This window comes from Alosa pseudoharengus, unplaced genomic scaffold, assembly GCF_046254945.1.
Source record: "Alosa pseudoharengus isolate Yale_2024_CS ecotype anadromous, Long Island Sound unplaced genomic scaffold, YU_APseudo_1.1 YU_APseudo_1.1_scf_20, whole genome shotgun sequence".
NCBI classification, from domain to species: domain Eukaryota; kingdom Metazoa; phylum Chordata; class Actinopteri; order Clupeiformes; family Clupeidae; genus Alosa; species Alosa pseudoharengus.
In genome coordinates this window covers 27,867,957-27,887,865 of record NW_027468664.1, presented here as the reverse complement: position 1 = coordinate 27,887,865, position 19,909 = coordinate 27,867,957, and the positions used below count along the sequence as shown (strand labels likewise).

General features: G+C 42.5%; 1 protein-coding gene across 1 annotated transcript in view; it reads right to left on the bottom strand.

The window, feature by feature from the left end:
- pphln1 (periphilin 1) overlaps positions 1-19,900 on the bottom strand; it is a 59,571-nt gene extending 39,671 nt beyond the window's left edge. The window contains exons 1-5 of the mRNA XM_076297001.1: positions 19,857-19,900; positions 19,302-19,351; positions 19,009-19,073; positions 18,305-18,469; positions 14,847-14,914 (exon numbers count right to left, since the gene is read on the bottom strand). Of these exons, the coding sequence (XP_076153116.1) occupies positions 14,847-14,914; positions 18,305-18,469; positions 19,009-19,073; position 19,302 (299 nt within the window). The 5' untranslated portion in view covers positions 19,303-19,351; positions 19,857-19,900. The remainder of the gene's footprint in view (positions 1-14,846; positions 14,915-18,304; positions 18,470-19,008; positions 19,074-19,301; positions 19,352-19,856) is intronic.
- Between the last annotated feature and the right edge of the window lie 9 nt (positions 19,901-19,909).

Genomic DNA, 19,909 nt, shown 5'->3' with positions numbered 1-19,909 from the left:
GCCGCCACTGACCACTGCAGTTGGGGGAGATGAGGAAGACGAGAGGAGGGGGTCTTGCGTGTGTGTGTGTGCGTGTGTGTGTGTGTGTGTGTGTGTGTGTGTGTGAGTACATGTGTATATGTGTGTGTCCAGCCACAAACCATTGTGTGAGTCCCTGGGTGCGTGAGAGTGTGTGTGTGTGTGTGTGTGTGTGTGTGTGTGTGTGTGTGTGTGTGTGTGTGTGTGTGTGTGTGAGTGCGTGTGTGCATGTGTGTGTGTCCAGTCAGCAACCATTATGTGCGTCCCTGAGTGTGTGTGTGCAGGGCCTAAATTTCACTGCGGGATTGCGGGTATTGCGCATAATTTGTTCAAGTCCCGCAACTCTAGCCATCATAATGCGAGAAATTCCCGCATACACTTCACAGCCTGTCTGATGACATTAATCTAATCATGAAGTGGCGTGAATGCGGTGCTATTGACCGGACGGATCAACTACCGAGTTGAATTGAACATAGCCTCATGCAGACACACACACACACAGAGAGCGAGAGAGAGAGAGAGAGAACCACTTTGCGCGTACGCAAATAGTCTACGCAACCATGGCAAACTTTTACATGTGGAGAGAGCTCCTTGGTAACTATTCTGCAAGCTCAGGTCACGTCAGCCAGTAATGCTCACCAAAATCATTAGTGAACATTGCAAAACACTTGATCCCAGAAAAAATGTCTTCGACTTGTTAGTTTTTTGAACATTTATTTTATCTAATGACATAGAAGACATAATGAATTGCATCCTTACGCACTATGCGCAACTTTTATTCACTAAAACAGTCAGGCAGAAGGCTAATTACTCTCACGTATTTCTTAAAGTGACTGGCACTCAATTACACCTACACATCACCAATGTGCACTCAATTAGATCTACACACCACATTAAAGATATGCCTAAGTGTAATAGTTTAAAAATCAATATGAAGCATTCAAATGACTAAATATGTTTAGCTATTAGTAATTACTAGTAAAATACTATACATTATTAACTAAATACACTCTATATAAATTAAAAAATATATGAAATAGAAACATATCACATAAGCCATCATTTTCAGTGTGTGTTTGTGTGTGTGGAGAGAGTCAAGCAGAATCTAGGATGGCCACTGTTGTGAATGATCCCACTACAGTATATTCAATATTAGTGATGACGTCAAGGTGGTTGGGGCCCCCAAATCAAATACATTTTTAAGAAAGTATCAAAGAAGTATCGAAATCGCAATTCTTGACTTGGTATCAGAATCAACCACCCCCCCCCCCCCCCCCCCCCGAATTGTGTAAATCCCTCCTATATGAATAACCTAAGGGGGGAATTCCCCCCATTTTTGAAAAATGAATTTTAAGCCCTGGTGTGTGTGTGTGTGTGTGTGTGTGTGTGTGTGTGTGCACGCAAGTGCGTGCGTGCATGCATGTGTGTGTATGTGTATGTGTGTGTGTGCGCGTGCATGTGTGTCCAGTCAGCAACCATTATGTGTGTCCTTGTGTGTGTGTGTGTGTGTCTAGCCACTGACCACTTCTGTGAGTAAAAGAGGGGCTGAGCGGGGGTTCGGACTTAGAGTCCAAGATGGTGAGAGGTGGATGAAGTGAGAATCACACACACACACACACCAGCTGGTGAACAGATGAAGGCCAGGCATGACAGCCAATATATACACATACGCATGTATGTGCGCAAACACACACATACGCGCACGCACGCACGCACGCGCACACACACACACACACACACAGTCAACACCACCCCTTTCCAGCGCTACATGGGAATGTGTGCCTGCCGGCCAATACTTTATTTTAACACCTCCTTTCATCTGCCATTTCTCCTGATCTCCTTCACTCTCTCACACACACACAGCTAAGAAATCTGCTATACTTTCTCCTTTCATCTGGCCAGTTGTCTTTGTCTCGCTCTCACAAACACACACACACACACACACACCCCTCCACCCCTTCTGCCTGCACATTTCCTTGTCAGGTTTAACTCAGCACCATGACTTTACCCCATACCCACTAATTAGGGGCCCGACCTACTACACTGCAGAGCTCAGCATAGCTTGGGGCTCACTTGGCTGTGTGTGTGTGTGCATGTGAGTGTTTGTGTCCAGTGGGATCCTTCCCATTCCCTATGTGTGTGTGTGTGTGTGTGTGTGTGTGTGTGTGTGTGAGAATGTGAGTGTGTGTGTCCAGTGGGATCCTTTCCATTCCCTATGTGTGTGTGTGTGTGTGCGCATCCACTGTCCAGTGGGATCCCATCCATGCTCGGTAGGTGTGCGACCGCAAGTATATAAATAGCTGAGCAGATGAACAAACGCGTGTGTAATTGCTCTCATGTGAAGACGTCTTTGTGGTGGTCTCTAGGCTAGCGGTCAGTTTTTTTTGTGTTGCTGGAGGGGGGGTGCTAACTGCTGGACGCACATCTGTGCAAGCAGCAGCTAAAATGTTTAGGTTGCTCAGGGGCCAAGCCAAGAGAGTACACAAGCAAACACACACACACACACACACACACACACACACACACACACACACACATTAACAAAAGCACACACATACAAACTTACAAAAGCACTCACAAACAAACAAACACACAGAAACACATATTCAAAATCTTATGCCTTCAACATACTCGCCACTCCCGACCGGTAGCGCGACAATGTGACGTCATGGGAGCGCCGTAACCATTTATACTCTCGCGTGGTGGTGGCGACACTAGTTGCAATATTCTCCTGAATTGGCATTGGCCTCAATCGCACTAAAAACTACCCTCTGTGATGATACTTCAGACTTCGGTTGCTGCTATTTACAACTAGCATCATTACCATCTAGTTTCCAAAGTGTGTGCAGCTAGATAGATAGATAGATACTTTATTCATTCCGAGGGAAATTTTAGCTAGCTGGCTGGTGCTGAGAGATGAGTTTGTGTAGCCTAATTTCCTAAGGTGGAAGGAGATTTTTTTTCGGCTCTTAGATATCCTTCGGTTAAAAATACATATCTTTGTTACCTTTTGCTGGATTATTGGCATGTCCCTGGGTCCTAGTTCTTTCATCTTAATTCCCTGTGTTACATCTCTCTATAGAAGCTTCATTAACTTATCCAGCAAACTATTTAAAAATCACGAACTCTCGCTGGTAACCTAGCCAGGTTAATTTCCCTCTCTTCTCAAACTGACTATTCAAAGATCGTGTTTATTTAAGATGTGGGCTAGGCTATATGAAATGCCTCAATGTGGTCTCTATAGAGGCACGCATGCTCCCTGATCTTGGTTTCAAGCTCATCCTGCTTGTCGCGCACATCTGAAAAAAAATCTCCTGTGCACATCCTGCCTGCGCGAGGCTGAAATTTCTCGTGTGACAGAGGAAATTACGCAATTTTGACGTCACATTGTCGCGCTACCGGTCGGGAGTGGCGAGTATGTAGTACCCTTTACACTCCCTCCCTTATACAAGTACAACCACAAACACGCACATACTTGCATGCATGCACACACACTTACATACTCTCTAGTTTGCGCAGAGGCACGCAGAGAGGCAGAGAGTATACACACACACAGACACATTAGCACAATAAAACAAACACAAACTTCCACACTCACACAGACACACTCTCACATTCATTCCCCCACACAAAAACACACGCACGCACGCCGTTCCTACTGGTCGGAGATCGAACTGGCAGCCCTCCGGTTACAAGTCCGAAGCCCTAACCAGTAGCCCACGGCTGCCTCCATCCCTCCCATCCTCCCTCCTTCCCTGCCTCTATCTCTCCCTCCCTCCCTCACATCCATGCCTGGTCTCCCTTCCAGAAACCTTATACAGAAATCTCAGAAGACCAGATAATTGACCTTTTGAAACTCTGTTTCTGATGCAAAGATGACCGACAGGGATAAAGAAATCCATATCTTGAGCTAATATGATGTATTCAATATGCTATTGAAGAAAATTTGAGCTGCATTCTGTTCACAGAGAAGGTTAGTACGGTGTCTTGTGTAATTCCGCTGGATTTTCTTGTAAAAATTGTTTTTTTTGCATATTTTGCTAGTATAGAGTCTAAGGAACAAGATTTTTTTTGTCTTCAAATTTTCACGATCCATTTTCACACTTAGATGATATCATCATTTATATAATGCATAATTAAGACTGGGACTACTATCACTTGGGGGTCAAATGTGAGAAAACACTGGTAAAGAGGGTATTCTGCCTAATTTTTGGGTGCTGATTCTGAATATCATATTTACTTAGCTGATTTTTTAGTTTTAAACCTGCTAATTAGCATTTGCGGCCTAAAACTGGCCTCCATAGGCAACATAGAACGGGTGAATAGGGTAAAAAATGTAACTCCTTGATATTCTTATGAAACTTTACTAGTTGATTAGTTATGTAGAGACAATATTTTTTTGCATTACAAGTTTTCTGAAAATATATGTTTAAGCATGTAATTTAACAATATCTCATTAATTATGCACTAATTTGCATACATTTCAATTACAGACATCTGAATATTGGATAGTTAACATTGAATGTATACGTTCAGGTTTGCCTTCAGAACTTTTTCTGGATTCAGAGCCTTAAAAGAATGGCTTGTTCAAGCACCAGTCCTAGGTTATGCCGATTTCAGTCGTCCCTTTATCTTAGAGACGGATGCATGCCATGCAGGATTGGGGGCAGTTTTGTCACAGGAGAAGGATGGGTTACAGCGACCAATAGCCTTTGCTAGCCGGGACTTGCGGCCAAGTGAGAGGAACATGTCAAATTATAGTGCCATGAAACTCAAACTCCTTGCAGTCAAGTGGGCAATCACAGAAAAAAATGTCAAGTATCTCCTGGGCAACACGTTCACCGTGTACACTGACAACAATCCCCTCCAATACTTGCAGTCAGCGAAACTGGGCGCTCTGGAACATTGCTGGGTTTCTCAGCTTGCCCTCTTTATTACAACATCAAATATTGTCCTGGGCCAGCTAATTGCAATGCCGATACCCTTTCTAGGCTTCCCACAAGCCCCACTAACACTTTGCGATTTGTGTCACACGGCCTGGACGTCCCCCTGCCGCTTGCCATAGCCAACATGCAAGCCTCAAGTGCACCTATCCAAGACTCTTGGATGACAGAATCTTGTATGGTGGACACCATCCCTGGTCAAACCAAAAGAGACCGGAAAGTCCTGCAAGGGACTGATCCCTGTATTTCCAGATACCTGTGGTTTTGGTGACAGGGACGACCACATACCCGTATTTCCAGATACCTGTGGTTTTGGTGACAGGGACGACCACATACCCGTTAAGACAAGTGGAGTGAACCAAGGGAAGTCCGCAATTGATAAAGCAGTGGTCCCAGATACAGGAAGTGGATGGGACCTTGTACCGAGCGATCCAGGCTCCTCCTTCCAGGGATCCAGTGCTGCAGCTTTTACTGCCAAAGGTGTTGCGAGTCAAAGTGCTCACTAGCCTACACAACAACCACGGCCATCTGGGGGTGGACAGGACCACAGATCTGATATGACAGAGGTGCTACTGGCCCCAGATGTGGCATGAGGTGCAAAAGTGGTGTTCTGAGTGTGAGCACAGTGCTTGCTAAAGCAAGACAACCCAAGCCAGAACCTTCTTGGGAAATATGCTAGCCCCTAAGCCTTTGTAAATAATCTCCATTGACTTTACTCTCTTGGATTGGGCTAGCACAGGACAAGAGAATGTTCTGGTAGTCACAAATGTTTTCTCAAAGTTTACCCAGGCCTTTCCCACCCCTGATCAGAGAGCTTCCACCGTAGCTAAGATTCTAACTGAGAGATGGTTTTATGTGTATGGCGTGCAAAGGAGAATCCACTCTGATCAGGGGAGCAGCTTTGAGGAGGAGCTGTTGAAACACCTGTGTGACACCTATAACAAAGACTAGAACCACCACTTATCATCCAGAGGGGAATGGTCAATGTGAACGTTTCAACAGGACACTTCATGACTTGTTCAGGACCTTACCCCCTGAAAAGAAGCGTAAATGGCCCCAGTTGCTCCCTCAGCTCCTGTTCGCCTATAATACCACCGTGTACCAGTCCACACAGCACTCCCCATACGAGCTGATGTTCGGTCAGAAGCCACAGTTAACAGTCGACCACCTACTTGGATATACTGGAGGTGACCACAGGGTCAGTCCACCGACTGATTGGGTGGTGCAACATCAAGAGTACCTGACTTCTGTCTATGCTAGTGCTAGGAGACACTTAGAAGAGGCTGCGGCATATCATAGGCATGGTGGTCCTAACACTGTAGTCCTCTTCAAAGTGGTTGTATGCACATCCCACCTCACTGAGGCCAGGTGCAGGACAAAAAGCTTATCAAGGAAAGAAGAGTAGTTGTCCGCACACTGCCATCATAACACATAACGCAACGTTTCGACCCACCAGGGTCATCATGAAGACCCTGGTGGGTCGAAACGTTGCGTTATGTTTTTAACTCAATAAATTTAGTTCTTCTGGGAGATTGTAGTGTGCGGTCCTGACACTGTACCCATATTACCACCTGGCACTCTAGTCTTTTTCTAGTGGGCAGTGGTAGTGTAGTGGTTAAGGAGCTGGGCTAGCGTGCAGTAGCCTGAAAGTTGTCGGTCGGTTCAATTCCCGGCTTTCACTGTTATGCCCTTGAGCAAGGCACTTAACCCCAAGTTGCTCCGGGGACAATGTGATCTCTTGTAATATAGCTGACATACAGTATGTAAGTGACTTTGGTGTCTGCTAAATATATGTAAACTCTTTTGCAAGAACCATTTTCATGGTCGCCACAAAATCCAGGATACATGGGTGTCTACCAAGTATGAAATTGTGGAGTGTCTTGATGGAATTGGCACACACTATAAGATCAGGCTGTATGGGGAAAAGGGCCCCCTTAAGACGTTCCACTCATAATACTGCCGGACAGCATTCAAACCCCTTCCACCTCCCACAGTCTGTTTCACATGAGTTCTCTGCCAGTGTAGCAGAAGTAAATATTCTCCCCGTCCCCTTCAAGCCTTGGCAGTAGATAGGTATGCTACCAGGATGGTGAACTTTAAAGACAGGTGTGTATGCAGAAAGGCTGACCTGCAGCGCTGGCGCACACGTCCACCTGTGGGTGGTGATCATATACGTAGCTTCCTCTCTGGGAGAACACAGCCGGTCATTTGATATTTTTGCCGCATGGGTGTTTGTGGTTGTTGTTGTTGGAAGAACATGGCTTTATTCTTAATTCTAAGACTTCATTGCTTCTCTCGCACGCCCGGCCTGTTGGCTGTGGATAACCCGTAGCTTTTAAAGAGAGCAAATGCACATGGTTTAGTGTCTGAGCAATGTTTTCCCTTGAGTTTTTTGTTTTTTGTATTAGTTCAGGCTGTGAGAGGGCCATCCGTGGTTTGTCTGTTTGTTTGTACCTTATATTCTTTTGTTTGTTAATTTTGCCTACTGTTACTCAACTACCCATGCCTATGTCACCTGTGTTGCCTGTACTATTATTATTATTATAGATTATTTCCAAGACAAATTTCTCTTAAGGTAGACAATAGAATGACATGGCAGGTCAAGGAAAGCATCAAGAAAAGCAAAGATTAAGAAATCGTTTTTGACATAGGCAACAAGGGTGGAGGTGTTTTTACACTTTTCAGACACTCAAAGTTTGAAAACTATGGATATTGTTTTAGAACCAACAACCTTTCTACATTATCTGGGGGTTTTGTGTGCAAAAAGTGGAATTAATTGTCAAAAAATTAGAAGAAAATGTGAAAATCACTTTTCGGACTAGATATAATCGCTTATTTTAAAACATACAGAAAAAAACACTAAAGATGGATCGTGAAAATTTGAAGACAAAAAAAATCTTGATCCTTAGACTCTATATTAGCAAAATATGCAAAAAAATTAATTTTTACATGAAAATCCAGCGGGACCCTATTTTCCAAACACAGCGTACTGTACTAGGTATGGGAGAGTATAAAAAACATTGACATTCCACAGTGTTGTCTTCAATTCTATTTAATGTTCTTCTTTCTCAATGAAATTCATGAATATATTTTCAATGATTCTCTGCCAAATGTCCATCAAAATGACCTGAGCGAGCAGCTTCAAGAGACTCCTGTGGTCTACGCAAACACTGCCAAGGCACCTGTTAGTGCAAAAGCCAGGATACACCCGGTCTGCAAATGCAACGTTCCGGTTGTGGAGCGTAAAACTAGTTCTAGAACACTGGTGTATTTTTCAAATGTGTGTGCCGCAATCGTGTCTGGTGTAGCCAGTTCCACTGATTCTGGTGGATATAGCTCATTGTTGCACCAGACGCTGCGCAAACAGACCGCTTCAGCTACAGTACGTGCCTGAGGTACGTTCAATTTTGCAAACACGTAGGCGAACCTTCGCAAACAGGTTTCTGCTTGCCTTGAGATTTTTTGGCAAAAGTTTGCAAACAGTCGCAAAACAGTCTGCGGAGGTAGTTCACATTCAGTGGAGCTGGACAAAGTGGTACTTAAAGTGTGCTGACACGAATATCAGATATTATGTATTTTCTCTTTTCTCAGGATACAATATAATATAGATATACAATAATAATTCTAATCCTCTGGTGTTCCAATGTAGGCTACTTAAATGTTATTTCATAAAATGTATAGGTTTTTTCCCCTTAACAACCCACACACCCCAAAAAATCATTGTGTATATCTAACTGTGGGTCAAAAATCGTCATACAAACCGAATCGTGAGTTTGGTGTATCGTTACAGCCCTAGTTTGTGCCTAATGTTTACACCAAATCGTTCAAATTGAACTGTTCCGAGAAAAACATGTTCGCCACTGTTTGCCACATCTGAACGGACCTCTGGAGTAGCCTGCCTGTTAGCCACGACACAAACACCTCGGTCAGCTCCGGAATAGAATGCCTCCACTCAGCGAAAGAACAGCGCAGCTGTGGCCTGATGACAGACACACGCCGTGGGACGTTTTAAAAGCGGGTCTGTCAGGTCAGACCCCATTCTCAGCTCTGATTTACACCTGTCAGCTGTGCCTGAGGTCTCTACCTGGACCTCCAAATCACCTGGGTGAGATCCGTGGGCTGAAATGCGTGGAGACGGTAGCCTGTTTGTTCACACCTCAGGGAGCAAACGTGGCGGAATGAGAGACGCGGATAAAAAACACACACCTTGTGATTTCACATGTGACATAAATAAAGCAAGAAATGAAAGAAAGAGAGAAAGAAAGAAAGAAAGAAAGAAAGAAAGAAACACACAGACCTCTCTTGCGTGTATTCTGAGGTTTGTCATCTCATCGCCGGTCACTGTGACATGACCAGGCAGGCCAGGTGATGACGTGTTGGGGACGTGCACGTCTGCCCGTTAGCAACGCTCGCTTGTCCCCTTTTGTTTCTCCGCCAAGTCAATTAGTGGTACGGCGTTGTCGGTCAGGGCAGGTGCAGATTTGATAGGGGAGGGGAGGCCATAAAAGCGCTGCCGTGGCGGGGACTTGACACGCCTCTAGGGCCTTTCCCATGGGAACGCCACGCATGCTGAGACAAGGCCAAGCCCCATGATTAACAATCAGTGTGATGCAAGGAGGCACATGACATGCCACCGCACTGCAGAGTGTATGGAAACGCCTTTGTCATTCTTAACCATCAGTGCTTGCGCGGTGAAGTTGATGCTGGGCTGTCTGTCATTTTGAATAAACGAGACATGGGACAACACTGACCTCTAGTGGTGGCCTATGCCACTGCGTCAGAAAAAAATTAAGATTAAAGTATATAAGTATATATACTCTTTTGATCCCTTGAGGGAAATTTGGTCTCTGCATTTATCCCAATCCGTGAATTAGTGAAACACACACAGCACAGTGTACACACAGTGAGGTGAAGCACACACTAATCCCGGCGCAGTGAGCTGCCTGCATCAACAGCGGCGCTCGGGGAGCAGTGAGGGGTTAGGTGCCTTGCTCAAGGGCACTTTAGCCGTGCCTACTGGTCGGGGTTCGAACCGGCAACCCTCCGGTCACAGGTCCGAAGTGAAAAAAAGTGAAAAAAAGTGAAAAAGTGTCTAGGGAGAAAACAATCATCAGCTTGTACAAAATTGGGGCTTTTGAGACAAAACACAGCAGACCAAAATAACTCTTTGAAAGAAAAAATACATAAATTACACACTTTACACTTGTACACACTACACAATTAGATCACTTTTTGTTGCAGTATGTCTAACACTACAATTTGTTTCGGTTCAAGGACTGCAGGACTTTTTGAACAGTCAGTGGAATGCACCTCACTATGCCTTTTATCAGATGCCACCTACACCAGCGGGTCGCCAGGGTCCCAACAGCCCTTTCATTCACTGCCAGTCTCACTTTCAGACTGCTTTCAAACAGGATATGCCACACAATGTATTTTTCTTTCTTTATTTATTTATTATGACCGCCGCTAGCGAAGCGGTCATATAGGGATTGTCAAAGTTTTTTTTTTTTTTTTTTTTTTTTTTTTCTTTTTCCCGTCATCTACTTCCTGAATTTTTGGTCAACGATACCCGGGACACCGAACCACCGGGGCACATGAAATTTGGTGGGTATGTAGCCCCACTAGACTTTTACGGAAAAATTTCGTTTCGTCCCCGGGGGCCACTCCACCCCCGTGCTGGGCCCCCCGAACCGCAAAAAAAGCAGTTTTTCCTAAATAACTACCTGAACCGTGGCACTGAGGATGAAGAATCTTTTATGGTATGTTGGTCTCAAGGGCCCACATCAACCTGGCCCATAATCACTCATTTGTGATTTGCACCCCCCCGGTAAAAAATGAAAATGCAATATTATTCTGCTTTAATTGCCCCTATCTTCAGTTAAGATGTTCAGATCTGCACCAAATTGTATGTGTATGATTGACCTGGCATTCTCTGGGGGTATGCCAAGTTTCATAGAATTTCATCCATGGCGGGGGTCTTAAAAAAATTAGGTTATGTGTACATTTAGTGACTGTACACTCATTGGCCTGTAGATGGCGGTGCACACATATACACATGCACACACACACAGGCACCCACATACTATCGGTATTAGAACGGCCGATACATAATTACAAATTCAGTAGGATTAAAAGAAAGCCATAATAAATATTCATCACCATCATCATGGCTGCATTTCCAGTATTGGCGATAAGTAGTCGTTTGTCCACTAGATGGCGCATCGTTGCAGTGAGACGTAATTTTGTTGGAAGTTAAAAGTGGGTTGAAAAAAACAATGGACGCTTCCTACAAGGACTGTAATTTACCCAGAGAACGTCTAATAAGGATAGGACGATGTTCACATGAAATGTAATTCCCATTTCTTCTTGAAGCCGACATAAATCTGAGGATGTTTATCGGACATGCTTGGTTTTTACTGCAGGTACGTTAATCTTATAATATCAATAAGGACCTATGTTACCGTTAGCGTTGGTTGAGTGATGGAGGCCAATTTGATTGATTGCATTTGTAGAAAACTAGAAATGCGGATATACCAAGCAAATTGATAGCAGCACTGTAATTGTATCTTTCGACTGTCATTTGTTGCACGTGCTACAAAAATCATTCTGTGCAATGGAAGATTTACCAACGTTACACCCAGGGTGCGATTTGTGTAAAAACCAGAGGGGGGGATGATTTTGAATAAGTTTGTAAACCCCCTACCCAAAAAATTAATTAAAAAATGAACGAACGATTCATAGCCTAGTAATGTCATGGCTAATAATACCCTATATTGTTTTGCCACCTTTGTAACATTTTAGTTTTAGTTTACCGTGGTGTATGACTTTAAACAGCGAGTGTGCTTGGTATGATGATCAGCTCCTCTAATGCAGGGTAGGACTACGTTTTGACAAGCATACAAATTCACCTTGTTCTTGCCCCATCTGAAATGACTTCTCTACTTTTGCTGCCTCCATCCTTTCTGTATTTCTTGTGTAAAAAAAACGTTGTATATGATGGCACTGAAGTCTTAGTGAATTGGCTAACAGTGTTAGTTGGTAACCAAATAGCCTACACATTGCGCTACACGCTGCGTAGGCTACGTGCATTCTCTCTCCTGCTGATTTGCGTTCAGCCAAGTGCGTAATGTTGCAAAAGTTGAAAAAATTAATGTGTTTATTGTAGCCTACAGAAAATAAATAGCCTATCATACTGTCAGTTAATTGCCTACAGTGCAGTGAAGAGTTTGGAGAGTAAAGTTATAGGGCAACTTGGAAGTTTTATGAAAATAATTTACGAACCAGAACATAAAGACCATGACGCTTCTATTTCTTGCAGCTGTTAAAACACCCGCTAGATAGTTTAAATACCCACCAACATTCGTTTTTGCAGTAGGCCTACAGATTATTTCTAAAAGTTATTTATCTACTACTGGCTGATTTATCAAACGAGTGCTTTCTCGTTCGTCCTCCGCAACAGGTGTTTCGGTATAGAGCCATTGAATAAGCGATGCCAAGCAATTTCTGTAACACTTTTTGTGACATTCAGCAAATACTGTATCTCCTCATTTAATGTAAGTTCCTTCGGACAATAGGCCTACGTTCTACTCTACGTGCAGTTGTCCTCCATCTCAGTTGCATCAGTTTTCTCATTTTGAAGGTTCTAAAACATTATTATGCTTCACTGAATCCTTCTCGTTTTCTTTCATTTGTCCAGCTAACTTTTCCATTGAACCTAGCCATTTATGATGGATTACACACTCGACATTCTGAAATGTCCTGCACGATCAAAGCCAAATTAAGTTATCACGCAGCCACTGTGTCAGCAGCATCAGTGCTGACGGTGACGGTGCGTTTCTGATGTCAGATTATTATGTAGGCTAGCCTACTAGACTGTTCTCACGTTGCAGCGCTTTACTTATATGAAGTAGCATTAATCAATATGAGGGGCAGAGGGGGATAAATGTTGTCCCCCCCGACGATAAAAATAATTTAGCAGAGGTAGGGATAGGAAAACCAGAGGGGGGGAAATCCTAACCATCCCCCCCTACAAATCGCACCCTGGTTACACCGGTCTGATACAGTTTTGCCTATAGGCCTACATGCGTGAGACTGAGACGCCTGTTTATTTTGTTTTAAGTGCGTGCAGGGTGTTTGAGAGGGGAATCGATGTGCTTTGATTCCAGCTTGGTAGTTGTAGTCTGTGAAATTAAAAAGCACGTGTGTGTGAAGTATCCAAACAATGACACCTTCATTTCATTATGGTTGCTTTAGCAACACACCTTAAGCTACTGTGTAGTGGGTCCCATTTAGAAGTGGCTACTTCATTCGCGCTTTCCTTAACTCATGGACCTGCATGAATTTTATTACAACTTTTCGCCACAATATGGCAGTTTAAGTCCGCTTGATACTGTAAGGCGTAAGCCATTTGTTTCCAAAGGAGATTTTATTTGTGTCGCCAGCATAGCCTATTGACAATTTATGTTCTGTATGTAAATAGGCCTACCTTATAAGCCTACCTGTAGCTAAGGGAAGCTAACAGCTTTCTATTAGGATCTAGTTTGTTAGTTACATTTTTGTCATAACTCCCTGATGCATTTTTGCATTTAGAATAGCCAGAGCGTGGATATCTCAATCGGAAAATTAAACAATATCGGGTGCCAGGTGAACCCAGCCTGATCTGCCCGCTATTTATTTTTTGATTTCTTAAAAGATTGAGCTTGGTCTGGTGAAAGCCAGACTAGCCATGGACCTCAGTTACACAATGCAAGGGAACATGAATCAGCCTATATTTGCACGAACAATAACGGACAACAATTCTTCAACTTTGGTCCGTTAAAATGTGTATGAACAGTCTAGCGACGCATTTCATCAAGGCCCATTTGGACATGTCAGTTATTTGCACCACTGGTTACATGTAAAACATCATTTCGTTTCAGATTACTGTTACTTAATTTGTGCATTAACAATAACGTTTCAGACTACTGTTACTTAATTTGTGCATTGACAATGAAGTATTACATGAACTAAAGATGACTAAAATCTTATGTAGAAGAAGAAACATTCACAAAAAATCCATCCATCCAAAAATGACCTTTGTTTTTGATAGCTGTTGAAAACGGCATGGAACTGACAGAGATGTTTTTGTTCACAAACAAACAAACAAACAAACAAACAAATAAATACATAGATAACATTATGCTGATACCTTTTGCTTTTCCCAAATACAATGTAGCCTACAGGTGTAAATGACCTTTCATCAATCAGTTGCAATGGATGAACTGTGATGAACTGCCCTACTTGTGATTGTTTAGAGATTTTAAAGGTTTTATAACAATGCTACATCTTCTTTGGCTATTCTACAATCTATTCAACTTTTCAGCACCAGTAGGCTTTCTGTGCAGCCGCACACACACACTCAGGCATGCCAAACAAGCATACACAAAAGTTTCAAGAGTGGGGGATGGAGTAAAATATGGAGACAAATTGAAGTGTGATTTATTTTCGCGGAACAGCTGTACAGGACTGAGCGGCGGTCATATTTTGTACCGCTATGCGGTACATCTAGTTTTATATAGCATTGAGCTCTTATGCAAATGAAATTAGTGCCATTCTATTAAAAGCCTCTGCAGCCAAGGAATAGTCAAAGATAATTGTTTAGTGAATGGTAGTTATTTCTAGTGTTTCTAGTGAATTATGCAAGGCAGAACTGTCAGACTTGGTTATGGCCACCCCACACAGAGAACACAAGGATATCCTCTTATCTAACTCCCCATAGACAGCACATAAGCTCATTTCCCAAAAAGTTGGCTTGTTCCTTTAACGGTAGGTATTTCTACAGTTTTAACAGTTTTGCGTGGGCGTGTGTGTGCGTGCGTGTGCATGTGTGTGTGTGTGTGTGTGTACCTGAAGTCCATAGGCCTCCCTGGGAGTGGCTCCTCCCTAGCTCCTCTGTAGTACTGGTAGGACTCATCCTGCATTATGCAGCAACAATAACAACACAGATTACTTTCAGATATTTCACAGAAACACACTGTGAAGGTAAATTCATTCATTACCAGTCAATTTATTTATATAGCGCCTTTCGTACCAAATTGTAATACAAAAATCTGAACAATAAACATTGATAAAAACATTAGAATAGAACAAGACATGGAAAAGAACAAGACATTCATTCATTTTGGTGTATTTCATGCACACCATATTTACATAGTTATTTCCTCATTCAATATGCTTCAGAGGGACATGCTACAGTATGAGTTGACTGTGCAGCTGGTTTGCTAAAGGTACACTGACATTAGACCATATTAATGCTAATTCGCTTTGAGGGTCTTAAAGGAGAATTCCGGTGTGATTGTAAAGTGTGTTGAAACATGATACCGAGTGTGAACGTATGTCTCATAGCTCATCTCGGCTTGTCCCCTGCACTCAGAAATCTGCCACTAGTCAGCCGATGCTACCAACAGTTTTTCGATGGGGGTGCCTCGGGCATCGGCCTAGCCATGCAAATAAATCACTGTTTTACACCATTTACAAGGCTCAAAGTAGCTCCATACTACATTGGTAGACTTCCAAGGGCCTTGACATTTAAAACAGGACATTGATAACTTTGAAAAAGCACTGGTAGTTTATTTACAAGACGATTTATACAGACAGTACTGAGTATGATTTGGTACGTCAAGGCCCTCGGAAGTCTATCAATGAAGTAAATACATTTTTGTAAAGGTTTTTAGTCAAAGGCTGCCATTGAAATAATGCCTTTGATGTTGACATAGCCCACCTATGAGAGATGACATTTTCTGGCTCTGCTTCCAATGCCCATCTCACAACATTTCAGGTTAGAGAGAAGGGGGGGGGGGGGGTTCGGCAGACAAAAAGTTTAAGAACCACTGGGACATACCAACCATGTTGAGATCTATGCATTCGCCAGTAGGTGGCAAAAATGCATTAATAATATAGGCAGTATACCCTGTAGCCTCATTTTGGTTTACACAATAGCCGCTGCCTGAATAAGGTGAATTGTCTCCTTTCTTTGAGCTCATGGAGAAAAAAAAAATATTATTTTGTAAAATCCTATCTGACCACTAAGAGGCAGCAGAGGTTTATCGTTACACAGAGTTCATCACAGGACACCACTGAAAGACTGGCTACCTCAACATGCAAACCATTACCATGGAAACTCAAAACACTGGTCACAAACAAGCAGTTAAATGTCACCTCAGTCGTCCCTGTATCTGGTTTTGTTTCAGTTTCACTGTCGTGGGCGTTATATTTTTAAAACAACATCACTGCCATTGGATTCAATTGTGTCAATCCATTAAAAGGTCAGGCTTTTACATTTCATTGAATGTATTGGGCCAATATAGGTCCTAGCATCTGACGGGTCTCATACAAAGTGTTTTTACTTGTTTTTCAAGTGTCAAAACACTCAGCCTCCATACTAGTGTGGAATTTCTTGCAGTTCATATGCAGGAATGCAATATTTTGGACATGAAACTGCATTGTACTACAACATTGTACTTCACAATATAACTACAGTCCCGTAACTGCAGTTATTTCTGTAAGGGGTATGCAACAAAACAAGATAAGTAGCACGTTGAGGTTTAAGCCCGAGGTGCGTTCAAATTCCGCAAGCAGAGGCAAATGTGTGTGGCTGTTGCCTCGTTGCTTGCCATTATGTTTACAGTTAAGACTACAGACAACTAATTTATATAAAATCATTCATATTTAAAAAAAAAAGTCAACCAGGAACATTTGGCTCTGTTTGTCAACAGGCTTCAGGCTGCTCAACATACCACTAATGGTCATGGGTGTCGCCAGGCCATTTTGACGGGGTTTCAGCCCTGAATGCTTTAAGTGTAGCCCCGTAGACTGTCAAAGCCTGTTGTTTTGTGATGCAATGCAGCTAAACACTTGTCTTTGTCTAAACTCTCTAGAACGTCAATAACATATTGAAGTGCAATCTCTCAACAACTCTACAAATCTTCAACATGCACTCAGTTTTCATGGACATTGGGGGAGAGAGCAGGTATTTTATGGTTGTTGGCTTCTGCTTGTAGCTTGCTAATTCACTGAAGACAGACTTATGGTGGTTATGGATATATGGAACATTCTGAAAAGGAAAGGGAAATGAGCAGGGCTAACAGTGGAGGACTCTCCTGTAACTCTATCAGCAGAAGAGAGAGATTATATTTATATATGTATATATATGCTATATATATGTATATGTATAGTAGCCAGAGCGGTCTTCTGGTGAGCGTCTGTTGTGTCGACCAGTCATGAAAACTGGGTCTAATTCCAGACTCTTTTCTTCAGTGGTTCCATGTTGGTGGAATGAATTGCCCAGTGCTCTCCGTTCCTGTGGTAGTTTTGGGTCGTTTAAGAGGGGCCTAAAGACATTCAACATATACTTAGTTGTTTAAGCGCTTATGTGTTTATGGTTATTATGGTTTGTATAATGTTGTTTTATTTGGGCTGTTAATTAATTTGACATTATTGTTTATTATTGATATTCTCCTTAATGTAGTCTTAGCATGTCATTGTTTTTATATTATTGATTGAATGGACGATATTGTTTTATTATTGCCTTTTCCCTTTTTTTCCATTGCTTTTTATTAGGCTATTGATTGAATTGATATTATTGTGTATTATAACTATTCTCCTTATTATATTTGACCTACATTCTAATCTGTTCCCTGTTCAATTTTAAATATTATTATGTTGTTTGTATTTATGTGTCGCTTTGGACAAAGGCGTCTGCTAAATCCATAACCATAACCATGTATATTGTGACAAGTACACACCCCAAAGGGATGAATACTTTGATAGACTTGGCCAAGCATCCCAGGCTTCCTCACATTAGAAGAGCAGGAGAGGCTCGCAATAGTCTTGGGAGAGGATCCCGGCACCTGCCTATATATATATATTCACAGATTTTGTTTTATGACTGTTATTTAGTCTTGATGAGTTCTAGACAATGTATGCTTTGGCAACACTTTCTTCACAAATTGTCATGCCAATAAAGCGTTTTGAATTTGAGATGCATGGACTGACTCCATGTCTACAATTTGCCCCTCTCTCTCTCTCTCTCTCTCTCTCTCTCTCTCTCTCTCTCTCTCTCTCTCTCTCTCTCTCTCTCTCTCTCTCTCTCTCTCTCTCTCTCTCTCTCTCTCTCTCTCTCTCTCTCTCTCTCTCTCTCTCTCTCTCTCTCTCTCTCTCTCTCTCTCTCTCTCTCTCTCTCTCTCTCTCTCTCTCTCTCTCTCTCTCTCATTGTGCTTCTACACATAGAAAACACAAGCTACCCTGCAATGCAGCAGAATGTGTTTGTTTGTTTGTTTGTTTTCTATCTGAATTAGAGCACTTACCCTCCGGCCTGGGGGCCCCGCTCTGTGTTCAGCAGGAAAGTGGGGGCCATCGCCATGGTAACTGCGGGGGGGCCCTCCTCCAGGGTAAAACCGAGGGTTGTCGTATTCAAAACCTCGCCCATAGTCTTCATCCGGACGCCCAAAACCAGACCTCCTGTAAGCGCCCTGGAAAGAGACACACATGTAGATAAGGGACATATCTCCACTGTTTTACACATGTACAGCTTTTCCCTGAAATAACCCTGACTTTGTTTCCCAGCTATAGCCTAACATTTTGTTTTACTTCCCTACAATAAAATGCCTGTGAGGCAGAAGACAGAAAAAAAAAAACTTGTCTCTATACTATTTCAGTAGTTTTTAATGTTATCCACATTGTATGAACAGCTAAAATTATAATTGGATAGCGTGGACTGTTTAGGACACATTCTGTACAGGCTCTATTAAGGGTAGTGCAAGCGATGCTATGCAATTTCTAGCACATACGACTTTAGCAACATTCGGCGAATCCTCCTCACGATGCACTAGCTCTCCATTCTCGTTTTACAAAGCCCTGGCTCTGTCAACTGGAGACAATGTGGGGGCTGTCTGTCCCCCAAACAGTTTTGTTACTAAACCACAAATGTGGAATACCCCCAACATAGGGGGGTTATCCAGAGTTCAGAGAGAACCAGAGCTCTTCCGAGCTTCATGTATTAGACACTCACCCCTCTCTCCATAGGAAATCTGTCCTCATACACATCCCGAATACTCCTGTCCCTTCTGAATGCCACTGCAAAGCAAACAAGGGCAGAATATACTACTAGTAGTAATAGCAATAGTAGTAGTAGCAGTATTAGTAGTATTAGTAGTAGCATTGTGTGTTTAATGACAAAGATTTTCCTTTGGTACTTCAACTCGTTAGAGGACAAAACAAATAAAATATGCAATTGCTTCACTTTTTCCTTTTATGGCTTCTATCTACCATTCCAACAACATAAAAACAAAATGATTTACTCACTTTTTCGCCTACTGTCTGTTAAATATCTTGGGGTTGTTGCAGTGTGATATCTAGGGCAATAAAGACAAACTGAGTTAGTTATGAAAAGCATTCAATTCGCCTAATGATACTGTACAGTCTACAGAACTGTAAAAACATGTGTTTATTCTGATAACAGAACTCAGGGAGTTCAAGTGAGTGATACCAGCAGCTGTGTGCTAAGGTAAATGGGCATCGCTGCCTTCGACCCACCGATTTTTTTCAAAGCAGAAATGCACAGGTTTCAGCTACACATTTTCAAGACAACCACGAGAAAACTGGCTAATAATTTATTTACAAATGGCATGTAGACATGTGGGTAAATGTCACGTTAACGCTGGCTATCATTAGCGATCTACCTAGCTTGTTTGTTGACAGAATGCTCTGTCCCTAATCAATGTGCCGTTCACGTTCCTGCAAAATTTTACCATGATGCATTTCTTTATGCATTCTACTCTACGCTCACAATAACAGTAGATCTAGTGTTATAATCTATGGAATATAAAGTAAAAAAAAACAGCACAAGAAAAAACTCACCAGGAACATTACGTTAGTGGTTTATCGACTTCATGACATCCGGCGGCAGAAGA